The sequence below is a fragment of the Tyto alba genome, unplaced genomic scaffold (assembly GCF_018691265.1).
Source record: "Tyto alba isolate M040663 unplaced genomic scaffold, T.alba_DEE_v4.0 Super-Scaffold_27, whole genome shotgun sequence".
Classification (NCBI taxonomy): Eukaryota; Metazoa; Chordata; class Aves; order Strigiformes; family Tytonidae; genus Tyto; species Tyto alba.
This window is the reverse complement of record NW_024881301.1, coordinates 26,672,649-26,688,781: the sequence shown is the minus strand read 5'-3', so window position 1 is coordinate 26,688,781 and position 16,133 is coordinate 26,672,649. Positions and strand designations below refer to the sequence as shown.

The window sequence follows — 16,133 nt, the reverse complement described above, 5'->3', positions numbered from 1 at the left end:
ATTCAAACAAATACAAATACAAGATTTTCATCACTTTATTTAGACACAATTTTGTGTTTTCCCTGGCAGTTGTGCCAGACAGGTGAAAGAACAGCAGCTGTCCCGCATTCCATTTTCATAATTGTATAGTAAGCCACAGCAGAATACAAGGCTGGAGAAAAGCTTAGTCAGTGTTTTCCATCAATTGGTAATAAACAATACTATTTTGATTTGCTTGTGCTATGCTTATGTACATTAAACCCCCCTCTCTGGGAGATGGCTGCGAGTTAAAAGTAGGTTACTAGTATGAGCGAATAGCAGGTGGGACAGTTGAGCAGTCTTCTTCATTCAAAGTTCTATCGATTACGGGTCTGTATTTCAAGGTAACCTAAGAAAAAGAGAACAAAGAACTTTAGATAGAAAAGGTTGGTTTGTCTTAAACAGGAATGACCAAATGACAGAGATAACTGAATGACTTAATGTTAAGCTAATTTATCATTATTCTTTTCCTTCCGCAGAAAATGAACAGTTAGTAACCTACAAGGAACATTTAAAGTTCCACCAAGTTACCACTGATTGAATTTCTCAAAAGCAAAGCCTGACCGGAAATGGTATCAGAAGACTACTACTTTAAAAAAAGGACTTTTGGACAAAGGTAAAGTTTTGTCTAAAACTGTTAGTTCCCTTAAGCTAGGAAAGTCTCTGAGATAGAGAACCCAATGGAAAAGTTAGGAGAGAGAACTGTGTCACACTATCTTTCTGTCCTCAGCACCTATTCAGGAAGTGTAATGTTCTCACTTGTCCTCAAACTAGTTTCAAGAAAGCTGGAACTGGGGGAAGAGGAAACAAAGAGGATTTAGAGAATGGGATACAAAAAAATGACACTCGAGATTTTCATAGACTCATTCAGTTCTGTCTAAAATCAACAACAGGTTTTCCCACCATCAGAAGAAAAGAAAAAAGCCTGATATAAGGGGAAAAACAATTCCAGCTCAAATCACAAAGCCACTTCCCAAAGATCAACAGTAGATTCTCTCGGTTATACCTACTACTCAACAACGGAATAAATGTTTGCGTTTTGCTCGTGGGTGTTGTTTTTTTGTTGTTTTTTTGTTGTTGTTGTTGTTGTTGTTTTGTTTTGTTTTTTTTTTGTTTTGTTTTGGTTTGGTTTTTTTGCTTTAAGTACACTAAACTGTATCAGATGCCTCAGACAGTGACAATCATTTGCAGTATTACCATGATATCAAGAGCTGTTTATGGGAGCAGCTGTCTTTTGACTGCGAGAAAGACCCTCAAGCATCAGGCCCAACGTACCTTCCCAGATGGGACATCCACATATGAAAGGGTGTGCTTTCTCCAGTGCTCTTCAAACGGCTTCTGCTGCTGGCCTTGGAGTGGCTTAGAATAGTCAAACTCATCTATCCGTAACTATGGAGAAAATTAGGTTAGTACAGACCAGAAATTACATCTGCAAATCACTTTACAACCACATGATTAGTTTCATTCCAATTACAGCTGTAACACAATGTGTCTAACAGCCAGCAAGCTTCATCTGAACACTGCCCATGTCAAATTTTAAACACTGAGGCTTAACCACGGCTTTAATGTAATGTTCCTTGCACAGGACACTTATTCTGCTTGAAGTCCTGTTTATGCATTCATGACCTTATTATTACTATAGTCCTGGTTTAGACCTCTCTAATCGTTTGGATGCACACATGGAACAACTCTTCTCTCGAGATCGTTACCCAACGTTGCATGCATTAGTCATTTCATATATAACAAATCCAAACAGATTAAACAGAGAAGATAGGACCCCAGACAAGTACTACACTAATCTTAACACTAGACTGAAGACTACTTTGAAGAAATTACAACTTTTAAATAATCCATCTCAAGACACATAAAAAGGAAATTCAATCCTACATCCAGGTCACAGAAAACATTTATACCTTATAGTCCTCTCTGGCATGAGCACCCCGGGACTCTTTGCGAGCCTCAGCACCATAAATGGTTTGTAGAGCACAAAGCATCAGGTTTTGCAGTTCAAGGGTCTCCACCAAGTCAGTGTTCCACACAATGCCTAGTAAAATATTAAGATGCTATGGAAGATGTTCTACAAACAAGTTACTCCTCAATTTGTTTCTGTCCTGTTGCTGATACTTAGAATCAAACTAGCAAATGCTCTACTTACTGCACTCTGTCACAGTACTCTGCAGTACTGAAATACTCACTGTTGCTTGCAGGGCTCAGTAACAATTCCTACGCCCTAACAATCATAATGAATCTTAGAAAAATTCAGTAGTTCTACCAGGTGTCCCGGTTGCATGTGTACTACTAAAACAAAATGACACCACAGATTCCTGCCTGCTTTATATCACACCTAGAACTCAGTCCCCATACCTCATTTTGGATCACAAGATTTGGCCAGATGGTAGCTCTTTAAATAGATCCCTAGCAGATCCAGATAACAGGGCTTTCCTTTCCTTCCCACCCTCAGAGAGAAGAAAAAACACCTGCTAGTTAGACAAGGTTCTTCTTCATTGAAGTATCTCCAAGGTGGACCCAAGGTCACTTACATAAATGCATCTTCATTTTGACCCCTACATTCTAAGCTGTTGTAACACTTTTCTGGATGCTTGGTGAGAGCTGTCCAAGAATACTGGTTCTATGTTTGGTTTTAGAATACATGTCCAATAGCAGTACTTAGAGGGAGATACACAATGTGACTAGACAAAAAGGTACATCACCAGTTGGACTTAATTAGCCAAATTGTCCTCAGATACACTGCAAGACATGGCAGTATCTGTATGCAGAACTATCTGCTCAGCTGAAGAACAAAAACTGAGTGTTCAGCCTATGAATAGTCTCGCCACCTTTTTGCAAGTCCCTGGCCTTTTCAGAAGACATTTACAAAGTTCATCTTAATATGTGAACAACTTCACATCGTATTCTGAGAAAACAGCAGTTAATACCTTATACAGTTAAATCTGGTTTCAATCTCTGCTTCTTCGAAAGAGTATGCAATGAGAAAATGACCAGTAAGATCTAAAACTTTACCATGCTTAGCAAGTAGGGCTCTACAAAATACTTTGAAAGATTGAAACGGTTGAAGTTTTTAGCCAAAGTTTCAAAAAAACATATAAGCAGGTTTACAGAAGAAAAACAAACACTTTTCCTAGAGAGTACTGTGGCCAATATGTATTCTTTGCTATCAAATTACCTCTGTCAAATGTCTTTAGATGAGCCAGATCACTATAAATCTGTTTAAGTTTTTCACAGCCTTCCTGGAGTACAGAACCAGTACGAAATACAGCAGCATGGTTTTGCATTGTCTGCAAGACAGTAAAACAAAATCAGTTTCATATGCTGCATATGCATAATATCCCACACAACTTCATTAGTTCCAGAGCTTGATATAGAGCTTTTGATTTCAAACACGTCCGCAGCCTGAAGAAAAAGAAGAAATATTCTTCTGTCCACCCCCAGAGGAAACCCCACTCTATTATACAGTGGGTAAGCTACCCATGAGGAATAACCGTGAGGGGAAGAAGAAACAAAACTGATAGAGCCTCTGCTGCACAGATGCACACAGACAGTCTTCTCACACTGTTTTACTTCTGCAAAGCAAACCTGAAGCATACTTCACAAAGTGACCAATCCCCTTGGTTGCAGCTCTATCTACCTTATACTGGAGAGCTTTACCAGGCTTACCTTCTGCATGTTAAGTCGCACCTCTGAAGTTCTTACAGTTCCATCAGCAAATCTTAATTTGTCAAGATTAGCAACTGATTCTTCACCAGCATTTGGTTTAATGGAGGGAACTGGCTCTCCTAATACGAAAATTTCAATAAGTTTAGTACATGACTGGGTTTGGTTTCTGGCAGTTTCATAGACTAGCAACTACTAAAAGTCAGATTTGATTAAAACAGAATCTGTTTTCTTCATCTGAGGTTTAGGTTAACTGTAGTTTTTCTGAACTCCCACCAGTGGTATCCCTACACTTAAAAATAGAGTTCTCAGTGAAATATATGAACCACACTCTTTCATGTGACAGTAGGGAACTCATAGGTTTGGCTAAATTCTGCTTTTAATTCTTTAAAAACAGTACTTGATACAAATTCTTCTGAACTATAGAATAAGCACATGGCTCCTTCTCACCTTCTCCTATACTTTTGTTGTCTCCTCACCCCTAAACCTCCCACCCTCTTTTGGATCCATTAAGGGACCAGGGACCAGTCAATAAGCCTGGCAATTACACATAAGCTCTGCATCTTGCCTCTAACACTGGAACCCTTCTGTTATTGGGTAACAAATCAAACTCAGCACCTTACCAGCACACTTCATCTCTTGTGTAGCTCTGCACTCAGACTAATAAAACCCTTCTTGCAACTTCAAACTCAAAGAAGCCACAGAAAGACTGATTCAAATAAATGTTTACACAAAGCCAGAGCCAATAGGCATTGCTAGATCCAAGCTGACTCCTTCAGGAACCATTACTCTGTGTGCTTTGTGCAGACAGAGAAAAACAGTCTTATTAACTTGCGTCATTAAGCAATGAGAAAACATTACTACTTCTGGACTTGAGCTGTTCTAGCAATATAACTGCCTCTTACAGTATTGTGTTTTGGGGTTTTTTTTTTGTTTGTTTTTTGTTTTTTTTAGCTCAGTAACTGTTGTTGAATCAGATTATTTAAAAATAATATTCAGCAGTAATAATCCACATATAGGGGATGACATGGTATGATATTTAGTATCTATCTCATTATATGCACATGCAGTCCACCTTGTAAATGAACAAGGTGGCAGCAAATTCCACTGTAATAGACAGTACATTTTAATGTTGAAGGTGCAGTGCAGGATTGAGAGAAGTCAGTCTTCATGTTCGATATTCTGTTTTGCTACTTTGTGAAAAATCTCAACTGTTTTGCTAATAACATTGACCCAGGTCTAGCTTTAAGAAGATCAACACACAAAGCAAATGTTAACGACAAACATTTGCATCGCAAAGAACGTGCCTATAAAAAGCATGGACACTGCTTTCTGCCTTTTCTAACAAATAAGAGTCTATGTCTAGCACTCTGAATTAGGTAGCAACAACTCCTTGTTGGGCAGAAATGTAATCACAAAGGCAAATGTCTCAAAAAGTGAGATAAACTGCTAGACTTACCAGGCTTGCATGTCTCTGCAATAGTAAGGGCACAAGCACGACCAAAGACCACCAAATCCAGAAGCGAGTTTGCTCCAAGTCGATTTGCACCATGGACAGATGCAGAGGCTGCTTCCCCACAAGCATATAAACCAGGTACCACTCTATCCTCACCATTCACATGTGTGATCACCTATCATTTCAGACAGTCAATTAACACTGATTTCTTAAACAGTTTATAACAGTGCAAACCTCCCTATTCGCAATGGCCATGTGCACGTTAGGATGAAATGCAGCAATCTAAAGTTTTCTCCAACTCTAAAACCATATCTTTGTTCTAAAGGGTAAGTAGTAATACTGTGTAAACACAGATGGCACTAAAACCTAAGGTTCCTTTAGTTATGCTTGTGAAACAGAACCACGTACCCTTCATCACAATTCTGCAGCAAGTCAGAAAAGCACGGTAAGAAAATCTGATCCGCACATATTCTGAAGGCAAAATTTTACATTAAAAAAAATCAAAAAGTACAATATACTGAAATAGAAGAATTCAGCTGACACCATCACATTGACTTCTAACTAGTATGAGTTGAAGGAATCTGCTTTAGTGTAGAGATTATAGGAGGTATAAAGAATTAATATACATTTAACTTCAGTTGTGGATTTTAATAGTGCCTTAGTTTGATCCCTGTTCAACCATATATTATCATCAACTTGATAAGCACAAGAATTGTTGTCAGACTTGACAGTAACTTTATTTCAGATGTTTCTTGCAACTCCCATCTCCAGATGGGCTGGAACATGGCTCTCAAGTTACTTACAAAACCAAACCAGACTGTGTGTTTTAAGTACTCTGACATCGTTATCATAGTATTATTATTAAGCTAATGTTAGTCAACATCCTTGCATTTATGGAAGACACTGTTAATGCTTTTCTATTTTGAAAATCATTTCCTATTACCATGCTGGAAAAAAAAAAAATCCTAGAAGTGATGTATGTTACTTACCTGTCCTTTGTAGTTAGTAGGAATACCTCCCATATTATAATGCACAGTAGGCAGAACAGGAATAGGCTCTTTAGTGACATCGACTCCAGCAAATATCATAGCCGTTTCTGAAATTCCTGGGAGACGGGTTGCTAGCTGCTGTGGTGGTAAGTGGTGCAACTGCAAGTACACATGGTCTTTTTCAGGACCACAACCCCTACCAAAACCAAAAAACAAACAAACAAAAAAACCCCAGCCAAGTCAACACTGGAATGCATAACAGGAATTCTGCAAGCACCAGTAATATTTCTAATCCCATTTGTTTCGTTTGTGAAAAATTTTAACTTTTAATTTTTTCAAAGGTTATCTGACAAGAATTAGTATCTAGCATATTTGAAAAAACTGTTAAACCTGGGAGAATTTATGAGCAGTTTTCACCTCCCAGCTTTCTTTTCACAGTAATTCACAGTTTTTAAGACTTTAAACCACTGTATCACTGCAAAAACATGTAAGAAATTAAAATAATTAATTAAGAGAACAGAGGACCAAATTATTTCCATTGCTTCCGGTAAGAGCATATACATTAAACTTGCTGGAGCAACTGTCTTTAAATGCAGCAAATTCAAACAGGATACTCCTAACATCTTGTGTTCCTTTTAACTAACCTTCCTTCACGGATTTCTATGGTCATAGAACGAGATACTACGTCCCTGGAAGCCAGATCCTTCGCAACAGGTGCGTATCTCTCCATGAATCTTTCACCTTGACTATTAATTAGAATACCTCCCTCTCCACGGCACCCTTCAGTTATAAGGCAGCCAGCCCCATAGATACCTGTCAAGAAAGAAAAAAAACATCAAATGAGATATTCCCTCAACACCTTCATAATCAGGATGACCAGGACTGAATAAACAAGGTCTTCTTAAAATAATGCAAAAAAGTCACAGGGGTAGATTTTATTCCACCCTAATCATACCACTAGCAACTGTCCCCAAGACTGCTCAGAAACAAGTATTGTTACTCCTTTCAAACACTCTTCCTCAAAGGTGAGCAAGTTGATCTGAAACACCCACGGTATGTGAAATATTAGAAATAGACGAGATCTGCACCCAACAATATGAAAGGAGACTTTAACAAGGATTTTGTAGACCTTCAGCAATCATTTTATTCAAGATTTTTAAGTAAACCAGAAGCTGATTATCTCAAGGCCCGTTTGCTCACCTTTGTTGCCTCTTTTCCTGTGCTATAGCAGTACAGGATGGCTTCAAACTGTGTGGAATGTGAAAGCCTACTCAGTAAATCTTTTTCTTTAGAGAAGGAAGGCCTACCTGTTAGCCTTCAGCACTGGTCATCATGGAAAACAAAAATGCTTACCAACCCATGCAGTTGATCATTACGTTAAAAGCTGTGGAATTATCAGAAGCTTCTTTGACTAGAAAAGCCTTAGCTAAGTCAAATGAACATTGGATCTCTATGATATAACAACAATAACATTGTAGAAGTAACTGAACAACTGAAAACATTTCACCACTTGTCATAAATCAAAGCTAAGCATTTAATTAGCTAAAAAAAAAATATACTACCTTTTAGTTTCTGACTATTGTTGTCCACAGTTTAGATACTGATCCTGTGCTGTAAAACCACAGTCCTAAATATATATCTTTACTTCATCAACTACCCCACTTCCACAAAAGATTCTAGTATATAACTCCCTAACACTTACATCTATCCTGTTGCTGCTGTACCTAATATCAAAACCTTTAATATTTTAAAGACAAAAGGAAATGTAAGTTTAAGAGGTGAAGCAGTTTCAACTTGGAATTCATAAAACCTGTACAGACAGCACCTCATAATATTTAACACTGGTCTTTAAATCAGAACAGCTGACATCCTTCTTATATTCTATGTCTTACTCTCAGATTTATATTCAACAGCAGTTGCAGACAAGCCTGAACACCTGTCCCAAGCAACTAATGAAGTGCTGCAGAAAAGTGCAAACTGACTTGAGCACATTTTAAAACAAACAAACAAATCTGTTCAACTCATTAAAAAAAATGTTGTAAGCATTATTTCATATTCTGTACCTGTAGGGTGAAACTGCACAAATTCTAAGTCCTGGCAAGGAAGACCAGCTCGTGTGACCATAGCAGTGCCATCACCCGTACTAGTATGAGCAGATGTACAACTGAAGTAAGTGCGGCCATACCCCCTACAGGACACAAAAGTTAACAGAATTAGCATTCCAAAAATAAAAAAAATAAAATCACTAGAACACACTACTCAGCTATGCTCTTTGCACAACAGTGGAAACAGAGCAGAGGGTTATTTAACAAGATATGTAAGTTTTGCCTGTACTAAGTTCAAACAAAAAAAAAAAACAAAATCGGTATTGCCCTGTTGTGCTCAATCATATTTGAAAAACAGCTGATGACAAAGTCCAATAAAAAGCATAATGATTTCAAAGCAAGATAGATAGGTTAATATCAGAAGCCTTTTTGACAGAAGAAAGTTAACCTCAAAAAGTTCTCTCAATCCAATACCATTAGACTTCATTTGAACTACTACTAGCAGTTTTATCAAAAATAGCATATAGCAATGGTTTATCTTCCATATCACCCTGGTTTTATATTCTTAGATTTAAACACTTAGTTGTCTAAAATTAGGTATTAAACATTGATATTTATCCTTAAAACAAATAGGTTAGCTTCCAACGTTATTAAGAACTGCCAATACTCCAATTTCAGGACAAATTCCCAGAATAAATATCAATCCACATATTATATGTACCTAAGTATGCAAGTATGAAAATAGCCTTGGCTTTAATAAAGCCAAATTATGTAGGCAACCAAACTAAATATTTTTCTTTGACAGATAAGTTTATAAATATTTTGCATATTGAAACGGAGAGGAGACAGCCATAAACAGCAAAAGACTAATGCATGTAGTATTCTAATACACATATACAAATTTTTGCAACTAAGTGAGGTTAAGTTATATTCACCTTCTGATAATTTCATCCCACAAAAATTAGACTTACAACGTATCTTAATGTAATAGATTCACCAGAATTTTGAAGAAAGCCATTTCCTACAGGAAACTCAGAACCCTACAGATATACACGTTGGTAGCTTTGTAACAATGTCTGCTTTAAACAGCACATTCTAAAAATCTAAAGATCATTTGGACCATACATACTGTTCTTACACATTCCAACTTTATGTCACTATTACAGAATTCAACATTAGACCTAATAAACTTTTACTTGGTCACAATATTAGTGCCTTTTTTCAGAGGGAAAGACTGAATTCAGTTATATTGCTTTTGATCGGGGTGGGAGGGGGAGGAAGTGGTGGAGATTAACATATAAATTACATTTTTCAAGTCAGTCCATCATCTCCACGCTGGGGATTCGAATACATGTATAAACACACAGACTTCCAACTAATAGCACTCTCAAATTTCTGTCCATCATAAACATTACATTACCCAGTGGCAATGACAGTATTCTTTGCTCTAAAACGATGTATAGTGCCATCTTCTATGCAAAGGGCAATAACACCACGGCATTCTCCATTTTCCATAAGTAGGTCCAAGGCAAAATATTCAACAAAGTAGCTTGTATCGTATCTTAGAGACTGGAGGAAAACAAAACAAGGGACTTGAAGAAAAATCCAGAAACCAAAGTCACTTCTCTTCAAAACTGTCAATGCACAGGGGCTGCATCAGGATAAAAACCACCCTCAAGAACTCTCAGGAAAGCCAGTTTTGTTATACATCTTTATAAAAATTAGCTAACGAATTTATTCTAGCTTAAAGAGACACGAGTAATTACCAAACCGCTTTGTCCTGAGAAGTCATAGCTAGTCAGCAAGACTTGTTATTTCCCCTCTACATTTGGCAACACTTTAGTCACCTGCAGTGCTCGATACGTGTACAAGCACGCTTTACTTAACCTCTCACAGAGAAGCGGAATGTATCTCCAGGAGCCTAGTGTACCAGCAGCAGCAGTGGGCATCAATTCAAACATTCTTTCATGCCCTCAAGGATCAGACCAGTGTTTGGCAACACTGAGCATTTGTATTGTAGCAGCAAGTATAGTGTGAACCTGAAGGAGAGCAATTAGCTGGCTACTAACTAAATAAAAAACCATTAGCTACTAGCTACTTAATTTCAGGTTTCAAGTAGCTTACTACCATTTAAAAATAACCACATCCTTCTTCAGTTATGGATTGCAAAACTGATATGAACAGATGCTGGAACCTCAGTCACTCACTTGCACAGAGCAAGCTCAGAAATGAACAGCAGGCCTTCATGCATTTGCACTTCTTGTTTGCCCTCTGCCCTCTGTTTGAAGATGAGTGAAAGAAAACACTGCCTTGTACCTCTTTTCAGAGTTCCCCAATGCTGCTGTGTCACATTTTTTGAAGAAAATTTTGGGGGGAATGTTTACGTAAGCTCTTTTTGGGTCTAGTTAGCAGATACAAACATAATAACAGCAAAGAACTACTACAGATCACAAAGCTAACAGTGCACACTAACATCTGTTGTCTTCACAAGAGCCATTATAATTATGATCTTTCAATTTATTCTATTTCTGCACACTCCTGACAAAAAACAAGCATCACCTAGGATATCCTTCCATATTGCAGAGGGAGGGAATCCAGAATTGTTATCATTCATTCCCCTGGCTTCTTCATTCCTATGTGAACAGCTACACAGTGGTTTTTTTCTGTTTGTCCACTTTTGTTGTGATTTTTTGTTTGTCTTTTCAAAAACTTGCGGCAGGGGCGGGGGGGGGGAAACAGAAACAAAAATTTCAAATGCAAATACAAAAACCCAGACCAAGTTTACTTCACAGCTGCTTACCCTGCCATACAGAGTATGTAACAGTGAGTGTCCTGTCCTGTCTGCAACACAACAGCATCTGTGAGCCTGTCCTCCTTTTCCAAACTGAAGACTTTGTCCACCAAATGCACGCTGATAGATTTTTCCTTCTTCAGTTCTGCTGAACGGCATCCCATAGTTTTCCAGCTGTGGAAACCGAATACAAGCATCAGAAACTCCTGTGCATAACAATCCAGGTTATTTTACTATGTTCCTAGTAAGGAGATCTCTCTGGAAGCTAGGCTGTGTTATAAATACTTAGAGCTGACCTCAATTCCAGGGGGTCTCACCTCTATCACGGCAGCTGGGGCTTGCTCGGTCATGTAGTGTATGGCGTCCTGGTCACCCAGCCAGTCAGACCCCTTCACTGTGTCATAGAAATGCCACCTCCAGTTATCGTCCTCCATGTTTCCCAGAGCAGCATTGATCCCTCCCTGAAAATTAAAATCCATTTTCCTGGAATTATGTTACTGAGGTACAGTTTTAGTAGGTTTTCGTCATTTCTCTTCAAAAATCACATACCATTTATGCCTCTGTGTACAAGAAATACAGTAAAGTCAGATTTAACGTGACTGTGAAAAACCTGTGCAACTTATCAGTTTCACAATGGCTCTTATCTTGTTCTGTTGTGTGTTTAACAATGAATTGCAAAGTTACACTGAATGCACTGAATAGAATCTAAACATATATTGCCCTCCAAAATAGTTTCAGCTAAATATGCAATACTTCTAAAAGGAAGCATGGCCTTGAAACATGATGTCCACGAGCACATCCAGACCAGCTTTCCGACAGCGGGCATTTTTTAAACATTTGTTCCACCTCACCCCTCACCTGTGCAGCAACAGTATGAGATCTGGTGGGAAACAGCTTTGTAACACATGCTGTATTAAATCCTGCCTCTGACAAACCAAATGCAGCTCGCAGACCTGCTCCTCCTGCGCCCACAACAACGGCATCAAATTCATGGTCCACTACTGGATATTGTGTAGAAATCTAGAAAAATAAACAGTTTGTTATAATCACAAATATTTCAAGCTAAGTCAAATTTATGTTTCATGGAGACACAAGCAGTATATGTTTAATGTTCTTAACATACTCTTGCAGTAAATGCTACATTTGTTTACAACTACTTTCTTGGATGTAAACCATCATTAAATAAAACAAAGCATTTCAGCAACTCAGCCCATGTACTTGAACACAACATTCCACTAAATGCCAAGTACCTGGTTGTTTCACATCCCTCAGGCATTACTGTGTGGGTGGTGAGGCCCTGGCCCAGGGTGCCCAGAGCAGCTGTGGCTGCCCCCTCCCTGGAAGGGTTCAAGGCCAGGTTGGACGGGGCTGGGAGCACCCTGGGCTGGGGGAAGGGGCCCTGCCCGGGGCAGGGGGGTTGGAACTAGGTTATCTTTAAGGTCCCTTCCAACCCAAACCATCCTATGATTCTATGATTATCTAACCTGTTACTTAAGGTATAAAGAAGTACAAACATACCGAATCAGAAACCTTTGTAGAAGCATTTTTCTTTCCATAGACTGTGAAGTGTAAGTTACGTGCAAGAGTCTGGCATGCTGCTGGCCACTATGGAAAGAAGTCAAGACAAATATTATAGAACATATGTTTCCATCAAGAACACTTCCAGCATTCTCAGCTAGCCTACATTTATAACAAACTTATACTTACCACTGATACCACATATACGAGAATATTGTATCAACGTATTTTAGAGCTACATGCAATGAAGTTCTGGCTTTCATATATTCATACCCAGAAAAAAAAAAGAAAAAAAAAAATTAAGTTTTGACTGGATGAGAGAACAGCCTACAAGTAATGGTGCCACAGACTATCTGTTATTTACATCACTGAAACTAACCAGTCTCAGACCTACCTGAGGCTGCACTGACAAACTAATATATTTGCAATTAATGCTGTAGTATTCTTACTTTTTTTTTTTTTTCATAAATAAACAAAGATGAAGACAGCTTTGTGGGAATTACAGGAATTAACAGAAAATACCTTTCATGTCAAGCAATCCTCAGAATTTGAATTATTTCAGGTGGTCAAGAGTAATGTAGATTAAAAAACTAGGTGGTAGGGAAAGCTGTTCCAGATCATCATTGCTTCAAAAGTCATGGGATATTTCTCTTTTTCTCATTCTCTATTAATTAGTGGCCAACTTAGAACCATTTATTAATACCTAACTGAAGCATAAGGGCACAGTTTTCCCCCTTCTATAATGTTATTTTCTCTCCCCCGGCAAGTTCTAAACAAACAATAAAACAAAAAAATGCACCACACAAACCTACCCAGTATTTGCTTTAATAAGTTAAAATAATCAGAAATTTAGTCTCCACATTACAAATATCCGACTTCTTGGAACCTGGTATTCTTTATGTACACTGTTCAGAAAAACACACCTAACTGAGCATGCATGATTGATGAGAACAGCCTCACAAAGCCACACCAGCAACCTGTGCAGCAACATCAGCACTTCCCTATTTGAAATATATCCTAAAATGCACTGGAGTGATATATGCCTTTTCCAACAATTCTTATATTCATGGTTCAATCACCCTGTAATGTGCTAACAAGCAGATCTTCCCTCCCTATCACTGCCAATTGTCCACCTCTTTCCCCATCTCTGAAGTGAACTACAGTACACTTTCCTTGACCTAGTTTTACTGTTTCTCATATTAGTTTCATCAAATTATCTTCTCACACAACAGTGAGCCTCATGTGTCACTGTGTCTGGTAACACACTTCTGGTTTTTACAGCCATCTTTAAATAAGATCAGTCTTAACACCTATTCATAAGGAGTTCTACTAGTACTCTCCCCTCCAGGCAGCTACTCCCCCTCCCACCCTGCTGTGTTGTTATGCTTTGGGGCAATTTCATGCCCATCTTAATTCCTGCATTCAACATCTTCAGTAATATTTCACATACAGAATCAGATCAACTAGTTCACCGACAGACAGATGAAACCTAAGTATCAGTCGTAATTCCTCTGCAAAATAGCTTTTCTAATAATCTCAGCTCAGGCTAAAATGGGGCTGCTTCTCTGGTAGCAAAACTGCTTTCTCAGGCCTGTGTGCAACTGAAGTTAGACTAGCAGAATGCTAATGGCAGGCTACACTGCACACCTTACAAGTAGAAGCCATGCATTCTCTAACACATACTACTACTACTTGTTTCCAAAATGTTGTTCCAGCAACAGTAGCGCTTTTTTTACTGCAATAGATACTTTCTTAAAGGTGAGCAACAATATATTTGGTTATCGCATAAAGCAATTCAAATAAAATCTGTACTGTATGTAAAGATTTCACACAACAAACAGGTTTGTACACACACAGCATTGCTTAAATAAAGTGCAAATGACTGAGGGGAAAAAAAAACAACACCAAAAAAACCAAACCCACAAACAAACCCAGGAGCTATAGACTGTGGTTATGCCTTAAGGCCCCAGAAGAAATTGACCCATTTTTTTCCTCCCCTCAAGCAGCCAGCACAATCTCTAGTAAGAAATCTATGACAATGAGTTGCAGCTAATTTCATTTTTTAAAACTGTGTTATTTTCTGAAGTCACTATAAGCAGGTACCAAATATATTTTGCATCAGAGGACTCTAGAAATATATAACAAAATACAATAAAAATAAAACCATAACCACACAACTGTTCAGCAGATTGCTTTTCATATCCAAGCTTTGGCAAAACAGGTTTCAGAACTGCTATTCCAACCCAACCTTTTTGTTGAAGATATACATAAGAATTTCTGATGCCACAAAGTTTTGTTCAGTATGAGCCAGAACAAAAGTCCACAAAGCAGAAAAAGATGTTACACTAAATTCAAATGAAACACTGATCACACTAATCCTGAATTGTTATGCTACCAGGAACATCATGACCCTTGCAAAATTAAAGGTCCAGTCAGGGCCAGTTCACAGCCATCTAAAACATAATGACACTCTTAAAGCCCTTCTCCCCTCCAGTAGACTGTCTTTGCTGCGCTTACAGGGTGCTTTTCCCACGCATTTATCTCTTGTAACCTCAAGCTCATTATGGACACACACAGTGAGAACAGTGGAAACTGAAAACTCCCACTTCACCAAGGAGAAAAACAAACCTTCAACTAAGGACTACTTACAGATCAGCTAAAACAAAACCGTCAAACGCTTAAGCAGCACGTCCTGGAAACAACTGCTAGCCAGATCTAAGCAACACGCCGATACACACTAGCTTTCCGCGCAGAGCTAGCAGGAGCCAGTGGTAAGCCTTCCACCCGGCTGCCGGGACCGGGAGATGCCTGCCGGTCTCTCCCAGCGCCCTTCCCGCAACCGCTCGCCGTCCCTCCGGCAGCCTCCTCACGGCCTCAGGCTACGACGCTCGCTTCCCGAGCCGGGCGGGGCGGCCCGGCCGTACCCACAGCCAGTTACCTCCCAGTAACCTGCGCCAGGAGCCCCGGAGAGCGAGGACGGCCGCGTTCCGAGAGCAGGAACGGAACGGGAGGCAGCGAGCCTGCCGAGGGGGCCCGCGTCCCCGGCTGCCCGCCTGGGGACGGGTGCTGCCCCGCCAAGGTCACGGGGGAGACAGCGGGTGCGGGCCGCCGGCGGCCCCCGCGCAGCAGGCGGCGTGGGGGGACGGGCGGGACGGGGCCGGGGCCGGGCGCGCTGCCCCGCCGCGGCTGAGGGCAGGGGCGGGAGACGCGCGGGGTCCCCAGGCCCAGCCGGCCCGTCTCCCTCCCGGAGGGGCTGCGCCGCGCCAGCCCCGCGGCTGGACCTCCTCCCCTCCGCTGGGAGGCCAGGCCGGGGCAAGGCGGGCCGAGCACAGACACTTACCGCCCGCGCCGCCGGCCGCAGCCAGCGCCTCGCCAAGCTCCGCGACGCCGCTACCGCCGCCGCCATTTCGCCCGGGCCCGGAGGAACGACCCAGCGCGCGTGCGCGAGGGGGCCGCTAACGGCACCGCTGCCCGCAAGGCCCGGTGGGAGACACCAATTGTGCTGGGAGGGGGGGGGAAAGTCACGGGTTGAGTGCCTGCGTGCTGGTGTGCGGGGTCCCCCCCAAACCTCACCGGCTCCGCGCCTCGCCTCAACAGCTGAGCGGGCTGGGACGGCGTCAGACGACCGGGAGCGCTTAGGAGCC

The 16,133-nt window shown here is 40.5% G+C and overlaps 1 protein-coding gene across 3 annotated transcripts; it reads right to left on the bottom strand.

Moving 5' to 3' along the window:
• Window positions 1-17: 17 nt before the first annotated feature.
• Window positions 18-15,959, bottom strand: SDHA (succinate dehydrogenase complex flavoprotein subunit A). Of its 3 annotated transcripts, none has more exons than XM_042797943.1 (16): window positions 15,830-15,878; window positions 12,679-12,741; window positions 12,490-12,576; window positions 11,830-11,991; window positions 11,289-11,432; window positions 10,981-11,145; window positions 9,601-9,749; window positions 8,199-8,323; window positions 6,780-6,948; window positions 6,136-6,331; window positions 5,150-5,321; window positions 3,694-3,812; window positions 3,203-3,314; window positions 1,932-2,062; window positions 1,294-1,407; window positions 18-367 (listed from the first exon to the last, which is right to left on the bottom strand). In XM_042797943.1, exons 5-16 carry the CDS (start codon window positions 11,403-11,405, stop codon window positions 281-283), a joined length of 1,656 nt encoding a protein of 551 aa, XP_042653877.1. In that variant the 5' UTR covers window positions 11,406-11,432; window positions 11,830-11,991; window positions 12,490-12,576; window positions 12,679-12,741; window positions 15,830-15,878; the 3' UTR covers window positions 18-280. The 3 variants fall into 3 exon arrangements, with proteins under 3 accessions (XP_042653877.1, XP_042653876.1, XP_042653875.1); XM_042797942.1 differs by having other exon boundaries at window positions 12,679-12,745; window positions 15,830-15,844; XM_042797941.1 differs by lacking the exon at window positions 12,679-12,741 and having other exon boundaries at window positions 15,830-15,959.
• Window positions 15,960-16,133: the final 174 nt, after the last annotated feature.

Coding starts and splice junctions, on each gene's coding strand:
- SDHA (XM_042797941.1), bottom strand. CDS start 15,895: ATGGCGGCGGCGGTAGCGGCGTCGCGGAGCTTGGCGAGGCGCTGGCTG. Junction 12,577..15,829: donor TGCGGCCGGCGGCGCGGGCG/GTAAGTGTCTGT, acceptor TTCTTTCCATAG/TGGCCAGCAGCATGCCAGAC. Junction 6,332..6,779: donor ATAGAAATCCGTGAAGGAAG/GTTAGTTAAAAG, acceptor TGGTTTTGGTAG/GGGTTGTGGTCCTGAAAAAG.